The 17,089-nt window shown below is 43.3% G+C and overlaps 1 protein-coding gene, 1 non-coding gene and 1 pseudogene across 2 annotated transcripts; 2 read left to right on the forward strand and 1 right to left on the reverse strand.

Moving 5' to 3' along the window:
• Positions 1–3,266: 3,266 nt before the first annotated feature.
• On the reverse strand, positions 3,267–4,086 carry LOC122747591 (inosine-5'-monophosphate dehydrogenase 2-like). Its single transcript, XM_043993524.1, is given in 2 exon segments — positions 3,267–3,512; positions 3,514–4,086. Coding segments are annotated over 2 exon segments (819 nt in total).
• A 5,047-nt stretch (positions 4,087–9,133) lies between these two features.
• On the forward strand, positions 9,134–9,301 carry LOC122752023 (annotated as a pseudogene).
• Positions 9,302–11,204: 1,903 nt separating this feature from the next.
• LOC122752161 lies at positions 11,205–11,368 on the forward strand. The gene has a single exon (XR_006355957.1). It is a non-coding gene; the product is annotated as a U1 spliceosomal RNA (small nuclear RNA).
• The last annotated feature ends 5,721 nt before the right edge of the window (positions 11,369–17,089 follow it).

The following is a 17,089-nucleotide window of genomic DNA, read 5'->3' on the forward strand; positions in this document are numbered from 1 at the left end:
TGGATAAAGCACTGGCCCTGGATTCAGGAGTACCTGATCAGGTTCAAATCCAGCCTCAGACACTTGACACTTACTAGCTGTGTGACCCTGGGCAAGTCACTTAACCCCGATTGCCCATAAAAAAACATTAATCCATTGACTTTATTAACTCACAGCCCCTAATGCTATTTTGGCTCTGTTGTGATTAAGACCCTGGTAGCCAGAGCAACCCATAAGCATTAGTGGTTTTTCAAACTCTTTTATTTCTGCCTGAATTGCCACTCTGCACTGAATCTACTCTGACCCCCCCCCCCCGCCCCCCCAATCTTTCTCCTGTTCCTTAGGGGTTCATGCAGTCCAAGCTTCCTTTCAAGACTAGAAAGGACTGGGTGTGCCTGGCAATCTTTGTCCTACTTCCCCGCTAGCAATGAAGTTGCTGTATTTTCTACCAGACAATAGAGCTCTGAACATCCCTTGCCTGGGATATGGTTGGGGGACATTAGAGTTCATCGATTGAAACCCTGCTAATCATTTAACATATTAGGAAACAGGTGCCAAGTGTTTTTGATGTGTCCAAGTTTGCCCCAGGGCAAAGTTGAAATTTGAACTCAAGTCTAAATCCAATATTATTTCACTGTACCAAACAGCGACTCTATTTTGCACAATTTTTTATCTTGGTACTTAAAAACAACAACAACAACAACAACAACAACGAAACAACAATAACCCTTTGTGCTTCTGTATTACATTGAAATGTCGGAAGAAGACTTTAGTAGACAATCAGGTCCACTGAGAGAAAAACCTAAATGGCTTGGTTAACTATGCCTCTAAGGTCTTTTCCTTTTCCTGGGAGAAAGAATTGAATCGGACTTCTTTATTTACCGCCAAATGATTCCTCTGGCCCATGTGGTCTCTCCCTGGTGAATATCTCAAAATGAAAGATGAGGGAGTAATCTTATCCTGTCTTCGGAGACACATAAGACTCACAACAAGAAAGGACATTCAGGTTCTAATGGGAAATCGAGGAAAAGGAGGAGGCTCCAGACCAGCTATCTGTCTAGGGAATGACTTGTCCTAGTAATAGGCAGAGGGCAGATGGGCTTTCTAGGACTGAGAGGAATTCAACAGAGAAAGAGGGAGAGGGAAGATTTTTGGGGTAAAGGGAACGGTGAGAACAAAAGTATACATGTGGAGGGTTCATCCCAGAGGTAGCAAGTTGTCCATTTGGGCTGGCCTATAGTGTACATGGAGAAGAGTAATACGTTATAAAATTGTAGTGCCAGGTTGTGCCAGGGCTAAATAGTTTGACCTCTAGGGGCAGCTAGGTGGTACAGTGGATGAAGTGCTGGAAAAGTGTCATGGGGGAAATGGGGTACGGGGTTTGGGATAGGGGTTAGGGGTTTGTGAAAGGGGTTAGGGGTTTGTGGTCCTTAGGAATTCCTCTTTAAAGAATTACACCCTCTTGCACACAAAAGCAATTAGAGTAAGATGGTAGTTTATTTAGGGGCAAGGGAAGGGAAGGGAAACTATAAAAGAAGTCCTTGGACTTCTCATGGGGAGAAAGGCATGGCACAGAGAGAGTGGCTCTGAGATACCAATCTCCTCGAGCAGGGGACAGGCAGGTACTTTTATAGAGGACTGATGGGGGTGACCATCTGACTGTGGAAAGTTCCTTTAGTGAGGGAGGACCATCCCCCACTGGTGGTGGCTGGAGGAATTGGGTGAGGGGTGGCTGCAGATCTCTAAAACCATCTCCTCAGGACACAAAGGAAGCAGCCACACCTAATCTTATTGCCCCAGGGTTGAGGGAGACTAGAATGAAGGGTGGGGGTCTCAGGGCTAGCTCAGTCTGATCTGGTTCCACTTATCTCTCTAGACGTGTCTGTCCTCTGGTTTAGTTTCTCATGGAGAAGATTCTTTGATGTGCCCCAGAGAACTTCTGGGGTGCTATGGGCCCATAACATGATATATCTCCTCACAACAACCCCAGGAGGTAGCTGACATTTTCCCCCTATTTTACAGATGAGCAACTTGTGGCAGACAGAGGTTAAGTGACTTACTCAGGATCACAAGCTAATAACATCGACAAGAACAAGAACAATAGCTAACGTTTATATAACACTTGCTATGTGCCAGACACTGTCTAAGTTCTTTACAAATATCTCATTTGATCCTCACAACAGCCCTGGGAGGTATGGGTTATTATGATCCTCAATTTGCAGAAGAGGAAACTGAGGCAAACAAGTGTTGTGGGCCCAAAGTAACCCAGAAGTTTTGGGGGGCACATCAAGGAATCTTGTCCTTGAGAAACTAAACCAGAGGACAGATACGTGGAGAGAGATAAGTGGAACCAGATGAGACCTGAGCTAGCTTCAGGACCTCCACCTTTCATTCTGGTCTCCCTTACCCCATGGGAGATAAGATTAGGTGTGGCTGCTTCTTTTGTGTTCTGAGGAGATGGCTTGAGAGATCGGCAGCTACCCCTCACCCACCTCCTCTAGCCACCACCAGTGGGGGATGGTCCTCCCTCACTAAAGGAACTTTCCACAGGCAGATGGTCGCTCCCATCAGTCTCCTATAAAAGTACCTACCAGCCTCCTGCTCGAGGAGATAGGTACCTCAGAGCCACGTGCTTTGTTCCATACCTCTCTCCCCATGAGAAGTCCAAGGTTTTCTTCCATGGTTTCCCTTCCCCTCCCTCCTTCCCTTCCCTTGCCCCTAAATAAACTACCATCTTATTCTAACTGCTTTTGTGTGCAAGAAGGTGTCATTCTTTAAAGAGGAATTCCTAAGAACCCCAACTCTTACCCCAAACCGGTACCCCATTTTCCTCCATAACACAAGGTTAAATGATTTAGCCAAGGTCACACAGCTAGTAAGTACTGGAGGCTCCATTTGTTTTTGTTTTTGTTTTTGTTTTTGTTTTTGTTTTTGTTTTTGTTTTTGCTGGGCAATTGGGGTTAAGCGACTTGCCCAGGGTCACAGAGCTAGTAAGTGTTAAGTGTCTGAGGTCGGATTTGAACTCAGGTACTCCTGAATCCAGGGCCGGTACTCTATCCACTGCGCCACCTAGCTGCCCCTTGGAGGCTCCATTTGAACTCAGGTCTTCCTGACTCTAGGACCAGTCCTCTTTCTATGGGGCCCATGTAGCTACTATGATATTTGGGTGTATATTGTTATTTATTTATTTATTCATTCATTCATTTTTTTTATTTGTTTATTTAGCAGGGCAGTGAGGGTTAAATGCCCAAGGTCATGCAGCTAGTAAGTGTCAGGTGTCTCTAGCATCAATGAGATTTTTTCGCCTGTGCAGCTGTCACCACATTGCCACCGATAACCTGTGAGTGGTTGTATTTCTCCTTGATGTGCTTGATCATGTTAACTTGGAAAATGGAGTTTCCTTGAGAAGAATCCAGCACAACCACATCGACACCAGCCTGGGCCAGCAAGTCAAGCCGATACTTGTCGTTCTCACGGGTGCCGGTGGCTGCCCCACACAGAAGCTGCTTCTTGGTGTCCTTGGATGCCAGGGGGGTAGTCCCGATTCTTCTTCAGGTCTGTTCGGGCAATGGTGGCTACTAGCTCGTCATCCTCATTCACAATGGGGAGCTTCCCTTTCTTGCTCCGCTGCAAGATTTCATTGGCTTTCTTTAGTGTGACTCCTGCAGGAGCCACTACTAGATCCTCCCTCCTAGTCATGGTCTCGCCCAGAAAACAGTCATGTTCCTCCTCCTTAAGAAAGTCGATGTCACGAAAGGAGATGATGCCCACCAGGCGGCTGCCCATCTTGTCATTGTCTGTGATTGGGATTCCACAGAAGCCATGCCTTGCCCTGGCTTCAAACACATCTCTGACTCGATCTTTAGAGCTCAGGACCACAGGGTCAGTGATGAAGCTCTGCTCATATTTCTTTACTTTACGCACTTCATTGGCCTTCTTGGTAAGTGCTGAAGTTAGGGCTACTTGATCTGCTGAGAAGTCTATATAGCCCGGGAGGATAAGGGAGTCATTGCACGTGAACCCATCTCCGCAGTTGAAGAGTCGCTGCGCCGTGAGCCCATCATCTGGAACGTAACAAGTGCCACCGCTGTTGAGATAGTCTGCCATGAAGACTCATATGAACCGATGTATAGTGAAGTGAGCGGAAGTGGGAAGACATTGTGCAAAGTGGCAGCAGTATTGTTCCGATGAGCAGTTGTGAATGAGATAGTCTGCCATGGGGAGGACGGGACGGGGAAGGGGGAGGGGGAGGAAGTGGGCCGGGCTGGCAGGAGACCCGGGCAGAGCCACGTGGGGTTGATACTTCTCCCGCCTCAATACGGTACTTGTAACGTTAGCTATAGCAATGAGAAGAAAAAGGAATGGAAGGAATTAGAAGAGGCAATGAGGAAACATAATCATCACGCTTTGCAGATAATAGAGAACCCTAGAGAATCAACTGAAAAACACCTTGAAATAATTAACAACTTTATCAAAGTTGCAGATGTAAAATAAACCCATATAAATCATCAGCATTTCTTTATATGGCCAAGAAATTTCAGCAGCAAGATAAGATAAGAAAGAGAAAATCCATTTAAAAATAACTGTAGACAATATAAAATACTTAGGAGTCTACCTGCCAAGACAAACCCAGCAACTACATGAACACAATTACAAAACACTTTTTTCTTCCTTCCTTCCTTCCTTTCTTTGTGAGGCAATTAGGGTTAAGTGACTTGTCCAGGGTCACACAGCTAGTAAGTGTCAAGTGTCTGAGGCTAGATTTGAACTCAGGTCCTCCTGACTCCAGGGCCGTGCTCTATCCACTGCGACACCTAGCTGCCCCTACAAAACACTTGTCACACAAAGTCAGATCTAGACACTTGGAAAAACATTAATTGCTCATGGGTAGGCCAAGCCAATATAATGAAAAAGACAATTCTACCTAAATTAATTTACTTACTCAGTGCCATAACAATAAAACTACCAAAAAGCATTTGATAGAGCTAGAAAAAATAACACAATTCATCTGGAAGAACAAAAGATCAAGAATATCAAGGGAATTACTGGTGGTGGTGGTGGTGGTGGTGGGAATACAAAGAAAGGTTGCCTAGCAAAACCAGATCTCAAACTATATTACAAAACAGTAATCATCAAAATTATCTGGTACTGGCTAAGAAATAGAATGGTGGCTCAGTGGACTAGAGTAGGTACATAAGACACAGTAGTTAGCAACCATAGTAACCCAGTGTTTGATAAACCCAGAGACCCCAGCCTTTGGGATAAGAACTCACTATTTGACAAACACTGCTGGGAAAACTAGAAAACATTAGGACACAAATGAGGTGTAGACCAACATCTTATACCATATATCAAGATGAGGTCAAAATGGGTGTATAATGTAGACTTAAAGGGTGACACCATAAGCAAATTAGAAGAGCAGGGCATAGTCTACCTGTCAGATATATGGAGAAGGGAAGAATTCATAACCAAACAAGAGATAGAGAGAATTAAAAAATATAAAGTAAATAATTTTGATTACATTAAAATAAAAAGCTTTTGTATACACAAAACCAATGCAACCAAGATTAGAAGGAAAGCAGAAAGCTGGGAAACAATCTTTACAGTAAGTGTCTCTGACAAAGTCCTCTTTTCTCAAACATGTAGGGAACTGAGTCAAATTAATAAGAATACAAGCCACTCCCTGATTGAGAAATGGTCAAAGAATATGTACAGGCAGTTTTCAGCTGAAGAAATCAAAGCTATCTATAGGTATATAAAGAAGTGCTCTAAATCACTTTTGATTAGAGAAATGCAAATTAAAACAAGTGTGGTGAACCACCTCACACCTATCAGATTGACTAATATGACAAAAAGGGAAAATGATAAACGTTGGAGAGGATGTTGGAAAATTGGGACACTAATGCACTGTTGTGGGAGTTGTGAAGTGATCTGACCATTCTGGAGAGCAATTTAGAACTATGCCCAAAGGACAATCAAACTGCATACCCTTTGATCCAGCAGTAACACTACTAGGTCTGTCTCCCAAAGAGATCATAAAAAAAGGGGAAAGGACTTACATGTGTAAAAATATTGATAATAGCCCTTCTGTGGTGGCAAAATATTGGAAACTGAGGGATGTCCATCAATTGGGGGATGGCTGAACAAGCCATCCATATACCACTATTGTGCAATCAGAAATCTTGAGCAGGCCGATCTCAGAAAAACCTGGAAAGACTTGTAAGAACTGATGGAAAGTGAAATGAGCAGAACCAGGAAAACACCTTACATGTTGTCTGCAACATTGTGTGATGATCAGGTATGAATGACAGCTCTTCTCAGCAATACAATGATCCAAGACAAGTACAAGAGACTCAGGAAGGAAAATGCTATCCAGATCCAGATCCAGAACATGATGGACTCCGAATGGAGATTGAAAAGCATTCTTTCACTTACTTTATTCTTTTTCATGATTTTTTGCTTTGATCTATTTCTTCTTTCACAACTGTGAATCACATGGAAATGTTTTACATGATAGCACATGTATAACCTATATCAAATTGCCTACCATTTTCCAAAGAACAGAGTGAATGGAGGGGAGGGAGAAAAATTTGGAACTCAAAATTTTGTAAAAAGGAATGCTAAAATAGAGCACCGGCCCTGGATTCAGGAGGACCTGAGTTCAAATCCGGCTTCAGACCCTTGACACTTACTAGCTGTGTGACCCTGGGCAAGTCACTTAACCCCAATTGCCTCACCAAAAAAAAAACAAAAAAAGAAAGAAAGAAAAAGAAAAGAATGCTAAATTTTTTCTTGACGTGTAATGGGGGGGAGGGAACAAAATACTAATTTTTTTAAAGGAAAAAAAAAGACCATGAGGTAGGGCTTACTAGCTGTCATGGGGTGCAGAGCACCCCAGAAGTTCTCTGGGGCACATCAAGGAATCTTCTCCTTGAGAAACTAAACCAGAGGACAGATAACGCCTAGAGAGATAAGCTGAACCAAATCGGATTGAGCTAGTTTCCGATTCCTACCCTTCATTCTGGTCTCCCTTACCCTGGGGAGATAAATTTGGGTCTGACTTCGGCCTTTGTGTTCTGAAGAGGGATCTGTAGCCACCCCTCACCCAATTCCTTTAGTCACTACCAGTGGGGGATGGTCCTCCACTCCTCACCCAATTCCCCCAGCTACCACCAGTGGGGGATGGTCCTCTCTCACTAAAGGAACTTTTCACAGGCAGATGGTCCACCCCCATCAGTCCTCTATAAAAGTACCTTCCAGTCTCCTGTTCCAGGAGATTTGGTACCTCTGAGCCATGTGCTTTATGCCAGTCTCCCCATGAAAAGTCCAAGGATTTCTTTCATGGTTTCCCTCCCCGCACCCTTCCCTTCCCTTGGCCCTAAATAAACGACCACCTTATTCTAACTACTTTTGTGTGCAAGAGGGCGTAATTCTTTAAAGAGGAATTCCTAAGAACCCCAACCCCTAACCCAGCCCGTACCCCATTTCCCCTATATCATAGCCTTCATATAGTTTGGGGAAGTATGAGAGAACAAAGAACAGGAAGCATAAAACAATGAGATTAATTACATACTCTGAAGTATCAGATGATGTTAACACAATTGGATAGAAGTCAGGAATGCAGGGCTAGCAACAACCCCGCTTTCCTTCTTGTAAGTATGGAAAGCTCATCAGTGGTGTCTACCTACATGGCTAGTTAGGGTCACCTAACAGTCCAGACTCTGGAAGGACAGCCATATTTGCAAAGATAACACTTCCTGGTAGCCACCTGCATCTTGCAAAGCTTGTTAGACAGGATAACAAATCTCACTTAATTGCACATTGGCAACAAGATGTGTAGAGACAAAGAGATCATTGTACCATTATAATTATATAATTATAATGATGTGAAAGACTTAGTTACTCTGATCAATACAATAATCCAAGACAATTCCAAAGGACTCATGATGAAAAATGCTATCTGCCTTCGGAGGGAACAGAGGACCCCTGAGTGCAAATCAAAATATAATTTTCTCACTCTCCTTATTTTCCTTGCCCTTTTTTTGGAGACAAGAGTTAATATGGTGTTAATACGGACCACCTGGATTTGATGGAGCTGCCTTATTATCCAAAAGTATTTTATGAAACCCTGGATTAATAGGAGCAAAATGCCCTTTGCCTGAACTCCAAACTGAACCCAGATAAGTCCCTCCCTGGTGACATCTTTCCCCAGGATAGTAAGTTCCTATCTTGTGGGGACATATTTCCTCCATATTTGTTATAACTGGAATTGTTAAAAACTGCTTTGCATTACATCCATTTTTGTTATAGTATTTGCTTTGGGGTTGATTTGTATCATGCTAATGAAACTGACAACACCCTGTAACCACTGAACAAAAAAAACTTATATACCCTCAGAAAGAGGGAGTCTTCGAGCTCCTCCTTTGGAAGGGGTCTTCGCATGAATCATGCTTGTTTTTTCCTGGGACAAAAAACTGGTACTGTTTTTCCTGTCTGTCTCTGATCTGTTTTTTCCTGTAGGAGAAATTATGTTCTCTGATTTGTTTGTTTTTTGTTTGTTTGTAGGAGACAGGCAAATAATATCATATCGCTTGCCTTCTCAGTGGGCGGAGGAGGACGAGGAAGACGGAATAACTTGTTCCTATTACGTCTTCCTCCCCAGGAGTGTTCTATCACGTTGAAAATGCCGTCCGTCCGTCCGTCCGTCCGTCCGTCCGTCTGTCTGTCTGTCTGTCTGTCTGTCTGTCTGTCTGTCTGTCTGTCTGTCTGTCTGTTGAGGCTGGGGAAAGAGAAGAGGGTTGGGACAGGCAGAAAGAAGCTCAGATGTGAGCCCAAGGAAGCGATTGGTCGCCTTGTTGCGGAAGTGGGGAGGGCTATGCAAATGAAGTTTCCGAGTAGGCAAGATTTTCTGGGGGCTAGGCCAGGGAAGTGTCTTCTTGCGCGAAGAAAGTGCTAAGTTTAGCAAAAAGTCCGTTTTCTCGCGTTTTTTCAGGTAACCGACTAGCTGTGTGAAGGCTCAAGTCTGGCGGCGGTTTTGGAGGGTGTGGGAGCTAGCTGGCGGAGACGGGGAGGCTTGGTCAACTATTTAGTAGTCGTCCCGCGTTTATAGGGGTTTTGTTGCGAAGGTGGCGGGGGCGTGGCAGACCCACCCTTTATCACTTCTCGGCCCTTCTGTTCTTATCAGTTTAATATCTGATGCGTCCTTTGTCGAGGACAATCTATTAAATGGATTTTTGAAGCTGGGAGTCAGAATAGGAGCTTTCTCCGTCCGCTCCACGCGTCGACCCGGCATTGCAGTACTTCTGAGAACGGTGCATTTTCCCTCGGGGAAGAAAAAGTCGGTTTGAATAGTAAAAAGTGATTCCTAGGAAAGAGATTGAGGTGATTTTTGCGGGTCTGAGGGGAACGTTCGGTTAGTTAGAACAACTTCGGGTACCGAGGGGGATGACGAGAGGTCGGATAATCCGTAGATCGCCTACCCGGAGGAATTTGCCTCTCTACCTTCCTCCCCACCCCCGTGCCCCCCTCTCTGTACAAATAACGATTTCTCATGCTTTCACTATCAGACTTTGTACTCTGTGAAGATACAGTTTCCATGCCTTCGCTGTGAAGAGTTTCCATACCATCATTATCCATTCTATGTTGTATCGTATCGCGGTCATTTTGACAACATTCTTGCCCCACTACGTCAAGTACTTAAAGGGATTCGGTTCTCCTACTACTCCCTTAGAACCAGTTCCGCCAATAGGGGATGGGAGATTTTCCTTATTTGCCGGTTCAGATCTACTTTGATGATCAATGGGAGTTAAGCCGCCTGAGCCAAAAAACTGGACCGGTTATGCCAGGTGTCCAGTAGGGGGAAATATAAAGCTTTTTTTTTTTCCTTTTTTTTTTTTAGTGAGGCAATTGGGGTTAAGTGACTTGCCCAGGGTCACACAGCTAGTAAGTGTTAAGTGTCTAAGGCCGAATTTGAACTCAGGTACTCCTGACTCCAGGGCCGGTGCTCTATCCACTGCGCCACCTAGCTGCCCCGGAAATATAAAGCTTTAGCAAACGTGGTACCTTTCTTCACTCCTGGTGGTAACACACCCAATCCACAGAGTACAGAAAGAGAACACAAATGCAAAGGATTCAAAACAAAACCCTCTTACAGAACTGAATAGGGGAAAATCCCTTTCCCCTCAGGAGATCAGGAAATGCCATCCAGGTGGGTTTGCTTTCCAGAAGCAGAAATGGGGTTGTATGGACAAAGGGGAGGAAAAAGACAATTTGGGGAGATAAAGGATATTTATCCCGTGTTCTGGGGCGGGGGGGGGGGGAAGGGGACGGGGCAAGGGGGACACAAGCCTAAAATAAGTATGAAGAACCAGTCCCAGTTCCAACATTGACTAGATTTGTGATCTTGGGGAAATGGATCCTCACTCTCTTCCTCTGTAAAAGAGGCTTAATAAATACTTCCACAACCTCCATTCCTGGACTTTTTGTAGAGAAAATTGCTTTCTAAGCCTTCAAAGCACAAGTTAAGCAGAAGAACTTAAGTGGCATTAGTAGGAAAGGCTGCTGTGGCCAGCAAAAATCAAAAGGAAAGACCCTCGCTCCTACACCAGGTAGAAGCTATGGTTAATGTAGGGGATATTCCCCTTTGTCCGAACAAATCATCACACACACACACACACACACACACACACACACACACACACACACACACACACACACACCGCAACTGACTGAATCATTAGGGAATAATCAGTTGAGACTTAGTGGCCTCTTGATGATGAATGATCCCTGGTATCATGTGATGGGAAGGGGGAAGGGGGGAAGGGGAGAAGGGGGGAAAACCGAACCTGGTCTCGTGCCATTAGGATGAAAAAATGCCTAGTATTGCCCATACAGCCTAGGGTCATTTCCTGCTACAAGTTCCAGTAGAGATAGTGCGGGTTTGCTGGCGGTTCCCTGCAGGCTGGAAGTGTGACGTGAGGAAAGGGCAGGCAATATGCAGATAAGGAGGCTTTCGGGCGAGTATTCCCTGAGCTTTTCTGTGGCATACAGAGATTTTATGGGGTAGAGAGAATTAAGTGCGGTGCTCTGGTTAGAAATGTCGAGCGACGTTGTTGTGTTTTGGGCCTGGATTTTTGCGTAGGCGAGGTGGGAGTGCTGTGTGAGTGTTGCCATGTCTTTAATGTGTGTGTGTGTCGCGGGAGTGGGCGTTCATGGTGTCCCAAAGCATACTTACCTGGCAGGGGTGATTCCATGATCACGAAGGTGGTTTCCCCAGGGCGAGGCTTATCCATTGCACTCCGGATGGGCTGACCCCTGCGATTTCCCCAAATGCGGGAAACTCGACTGCATAATTTGTGGTAGTGGGGGACTGCGTTCGCGCTCTCCCCTGATTTACGAGTTGTAATGTGAGGCGTTAACTGTACTTTTTTTTCTTTTTCTTGCTATCTTTTCTGCGTTGTTTCTCGAGGCAGGGATATGGTTGTCTTCTTCTTTCTTGGCGCTAGTTGCTTCGTTTGGGAATTTTTTATGGGTGGTGCTGATTCCTTTTACTCGCCGCACACGGAACGCATCGCCACGATTTCCCTTTTGATAAATCAAGCTCGCACCTGCTCAATCTTTCGCTTTCCACTTAATGCCAGAAAGGGTCCTTCGAAAAAGAAGCTTAGTCATTGAAGTTCTTTACTTATTTCTTCGCGCCACCTCTCAATTTTTCAATTCCCAGTTCCCTGTCTTCTGCTCAAAGCGACAGATCTCGCCATCACCCCCAATCTAAAGGGAGAATAGTACCTAGAGTCTGGGAAAAGCCTTCCATTAGACAAGCTGGTTCAAATTAATGCAAGCACAGGGAAAACATCACCAGAGAAGAAGACACGGGCCGGGGGGCCTTCACGGTGTCTTACCGGTGATCCCTTGCCAGGTGCCTGAGGGTGTATAAGAGGGTATGGATACTCCTGTGTTTCCTCTCTGCTTTGCCACGTCGGGAGAGAAAGTCATTTTAGAGGTGGTTTTTTTTTTTGTTTGTTTTGTTTTGTTTTAATTCAACAGTGACCATTTCCCGCGCTTTATCGTTTTTACCGAAAGGGACGAAAAAGGAGCTCTCAAGCCCAGCAGTTTTCTGAAATTCTGCGCCAGTTTTCATAAAAGTCACGGACAATTGAATCGGTATCCTGTATAAGTAAAGACACGAATTTGTTTTCCTCCTGGTCATATGTAATCACAGTCCCAGTTGGTTCGCTGTAGCGTTCCTGAAAAATCACTTTTAAAAGCACTTGCCATTTTCGAGAGATTGGCTTTGGTTTACCCAACAAATGTAGACACCCCTTGCGGTGTGGTTGTTCCTTTCCTTTCCTTTCCTTTCCTTTCCTTTCCTTTCCTTTCCTTTCCTTTCCTTTCCTTTCCTTTCCTTTCCTTTCCTTTCCTTTCCTTTCCTTTCCTTTCCTTTCCTTTCCTTTCCTTTCTCCTTTCCTTTCTCCTTTCCTTTCTCCTTTCCTTTCTCCTTTCCTTTCTCCTTTCCTTTCTCCTTTCCTTTCTCCTTTCCTTTCCTTTTTCCTTTCCTTTCCTTTCCTTTCCGAGGCAGTTGGCGTTAAGTGACTTGCCCAGGGTCACACAGCTAGTAAGTGTCAAGTGCCTGAGGCCAGATTTGAACTCAGGTCCTCCTGAATCCAGGGCCAGTGCTCTATCCACTCTACCACCTAGCTGTCCCAGCAACAACCACAACTACATCGAAACATACTGGAATGGGGCAGCTAGGTGGCACAGTGGATAGAGCACCGGCCCGGGAGTCAGGAGTACCTGAGTTCAGATCAGGCCTCAGACACTTAACACTAGCTGTGTGACCCTGGGCAAGTCACTTGGCCCCAATTGCCTCACTAAAAAAACCAAAAACCAAAACAAAACAAAAAACAAAACATACTGGAATGTTCAACAGATTGTGCGTTTGTTTGCATTCGAATCAATTTTTTTGAGATCGCAACTACGTAACCGAAAAACACTGGTCAGAGAGACAACTCCGGGGCACATACCAGGTCTGCAAGTGATAGATTCAAAGGCAGCTAATTCGTTTTTTACAGGAAATGGCATTTTATTCAGGTACTGCCCAGAATGTGAATCACATAGTGGTTTCCATTTCCCATAAGGATCACGGCTGCCTTAAACGGGGCAATTCCACTGGAACAAAGGTTTATGCTTATGCAGATCAGGAGCTAATATCCCGTATCTAGCTGGATCCTGAAAAGTCAAAACTGAGAAGCTAGGAATTATAGGTGTTTGAAAGAAAGAACACACAACTCACACAAAATAGATAGTCTGGATGCAAGATGAACTAACACTGCAAGGGTGTGTGTGTGTGGGGGGGGGCGGTTGAGAGCTCCAAAATATGCCTGCTAAATACAAAAATAGACCTTTACATTACCCCAATTTTTACCTAAAGGAAAACTGAATAGACATTCGTTTTTCTGTCATAGATGTGAATTTGATGTAAAACCTCTGTCAGCACAGCTTGACTTTGGACAGATTATCTGGTCCTGGTCATTGTCCTTGACTTTAGCACTGTCCCTATCTCTTTCTTTATCAAAATTTGGTATCTCCCCCCCCCCCCATTACAAGTAAAAACAGTTTTAAACATTGTTGTAACATTTTTTGAGTTACAAATGCTCTCCTGCCCTCCTTCCCCCTCCTCCACTCCCTACCCCAGAAGGCAAGCAACTTGATTTTGGTTGTACCTGTGCAGTCATGCAAAACATATTTCCATGTTAGTCATGCTGTGAAATAAAACACAGATAAAAAGAAATGAGAAGGGGCAGCTAGGTGGCACAGTGGATAGAGTACTTGAGTTCAAATCTGGCCTCAGACACTTAACACTTACTAGCTGTGTGATCTTGGGCAAGTCACTTAACCCCAATTGCCTTGCTAAAAAAAAAAAAAGAAATGAGAAAAAGAAATAAGGAAAAAGTGTGCTTCTACCTGCATTCAGTTCTTTCTCTGGAGATAGACAGCATTTTTCTTCATAAATCCTTCAGAATTGTCTTGGATCATTGTATAGCTGAGAAGACCTACATCATTCACAGTCAACCATCACATAATATTGCTGTTACTGTACACAATGTTCTCCTGGTTCTGCTCATTTCACTTCGTATCAGCTCATGTAAGTCTTTCCAGGTTTTTCTGAGAGCATTCTGCCCATCATTTCTTACAGCACAATAGTTATTCCATCACAATCATACACAACACCTTGTTCAACCATTCCCCGATTGATGGATATCCCTTTGATTTCAAATACTTTAAAAAAAATCATGAAAGTATTTTATTATTTTCCAGTTACATGTAAAGATTAGTTTTCAATATTTGGGGGGGGGGCAGGGCAATGAGGGTTAAGTGACTTGCCCAGGGTCACACAGCTAGTAAATGCCAAGGGTCTGAGGCAGGATTTGAACTCAGGTCCTCCTGAATCCAGGGCCGGTGCTTTATCCACTGCGTCACCTAGCTGCCCCCAATATTTGTGTGTTTTTTTTTAAATAAAAGTATTTTATTATTTTCCAGTTACATGTAGAAATAGTTTTCAACATTTGTTTATATAAGATTTCCAATTTCAAATTTTTCTCCCTCCCTCCCTTCCCTCTCCCCCCCCTCCCCTAGACAGCAGGTAATCTGATATAGGTTATATATACATAATAACATTAAACATATTTCTGCATTAGTTATGTTATAAGAGAAGAATCAGAGCAAAAAGGAAAAACCTCAAAACAGAAAACCAACAGCACCAAAAACAAAAGAAATAGTATGGTCCAATCAGCATCCATATTCTACAGTTCCCTTTTTTTTTTCCCCTGGATTTGGAGAGCCTTTTCCATCATGAGTCTTTTGGAACTTTCTTGTACCATTGGATTGGAGAGCAGAATCTAGTCTACCACACTTGATCAACACATAATGTTGATGATACCGTGTATAATGCTGTTCTGGTTCTGCTCATCTCAGTCATTATCAGTTCATGCAAGTCCTTCCAGGTTTCTCTGAACTCCTGCTCATCGTTTCTTAAAGCACAATAGAATTCCATTACATTCATATACCACAACTTGTTCAGCCATTCCCCAATTGATGGACATCCCCTCAATTTCCAATTCCTTGCCACCACAAAAAGAGCAGCTATAAATATTTTTGTACATGTGGGTTCTTTTCCCTTTTTGATGATCTCTTTGGGAAAAAGACCCAAAAGTGGTATTGCTGGGTCAAAGGGTATGCACAGCTTTATAGCCCTTTGGGCATAATTCCAAATTGCTCTCCAGAATGGTTGAATCAGTTCACAGCTCCACCAACGATGCGTTAGTATTCCAATTTTTCCACAGCTTCTCCAACATTTATTATTTTCCTTTTTTGTCATATTAGCCAATCTGACAGGTGTCAGGTGGTACCTCAGAGTTGTTTGAATTTGCATCTCTCTAATCAATAGTGATTTAGAGCATTTTTTCATATGGTAATAGGTAGCTTTGACTTCTTCATCAGAAAATTGCCTGTTCATACCCTTTGAGCATTTCTCAATTGGGGAATGACCTGGATTCTTATAAATTTGATTTAGTTCCCTATATATTTTAGAAATGAGGCCTTTATCAGGAGTACTGGCCATAAAAACTGTTTCCCAGCTTTCTGCCTCCCTTCTAATTTTGGATGCATTGCTTCTGTTTGTACAAAAACTTTTTAATTTAATGTAATCAAAGTCATCCATTTTGCATTTCATAATATTCTCTATCTCTTGTTTGGTCATAAACTGCTCTCCTTTCCAAAGATCTGAAAGGTAGACTATTCCTTCTTCTCCTAATTTACCTATGGTATCACCTCTTATGTCTAAATCATGTACCCATTTTGACCTTATTTAAGTATAAGGTGTCAGATGTTGGTCTATGCCTAATTTCTGCCATACTATCTTCCAGTTTTCCCAGCAGTTTTGGTCAAATACTGAATTCCTATCCCAGAAGCTGGGGTCTTTGGGTTTATCAAACAGTACATTACTAATGTCATTTACTGCTGTGTCTCCTGTGCCCGGCCTATTCCATTGGTCCTCCACTCTATTTCTTAGCCAGTACTAGGTGGTTTTGATGACTGCCACTTTATAGTAGAGCTCCACATTTGGTACAGCTAACCCACCTTCCTGTGCATTTTTTTCCCCATTATTTCCCTTGATATTCTTGACTTTTTGTTTTTCCAGATGAATTTTGTTATTATTTTTTATAGCCCTATAAAATAATTTTTAGGCAGTCTGATTGGTATGGCACTGAATAAAAGGACATTAATTTAAGTAGAATTGTCATTTTTATTATATTTACTTGGCCTATCCACGAGCAATTGATATCTTTCCAATTATTTAGATCTGATTTGATTTGTGTGAAAAGTGTTTTGTAATTGTGTTCATAGAGTTCCTGGGTTTGTCTTGGCAAGCAGACTCCCAAGTATTTTATATTATCTACTGTTACTTTATTTATTTATTGGTGGGGGGAGGGTGTTTTGTTTTGGTTTTGGTTAGGCAATTGGGGTTAATTGACTTGCCCAGGGTCACACATCTAGTGATTGTCAAGTGTCTGAGGCTGGATTTGAACCCAGGCCCTGACTTCAGGGCCGGTGCTCTATCCACTGGGCCACCTAGCTGCCCCCCTCTACCCCTACTTTATTTATTTTTGTTTGTTTGTTTGTTTTCTGGTGGGTTTTTTTGTGAGGCAATTGGGGTTAAGTGACTTGCCCAGGGTCGCACAGCTAGTTAGTGTCAAGGGTCTGAGGCCAGATCCGAACCCAGGTCCTCCTGAATCCAGGGCCGGTGCTCTATCCACTGCGCCACCTAGCTGCCCCTCTACTCTTACTTTAAATGGAATTTCTCTTTCTATCTCTTGCTGCTGGACTTTGTTGGTCATGTATAGAAATGCTGATGATTTATGTGGGTTTATTTTATATCCTGCTAATTTGCTAAAGTTGTTAATTGTTTCAAGTAATTTTTGAGTTGATTCTCTAGGATGCTCTAAGTATATCATCATATTATCTGCAAAGAGTGATAGTTTTGTTTCCTCTTTACCTATTCTAATTCCTTTAATTCCTTTTTCTTCTCTGATTGCTAAAGCTAACATTTCTA

Source organism: Dromiciops gliroides, chromosome 3 (genome assembly GCF_019393635.1).
Source record: "Dromiciops gliroides isolate mDroGli1 chromosome 3, mDroGli1.pri, whole genome shotgun sequence".
Taxonomy (NCBI): Eukaryota; Metazoa; Chordata; class Mammalia; order Microbiotheria; family Microbiotheriidae; genus Dromiciops; species Dromiciops gliroides.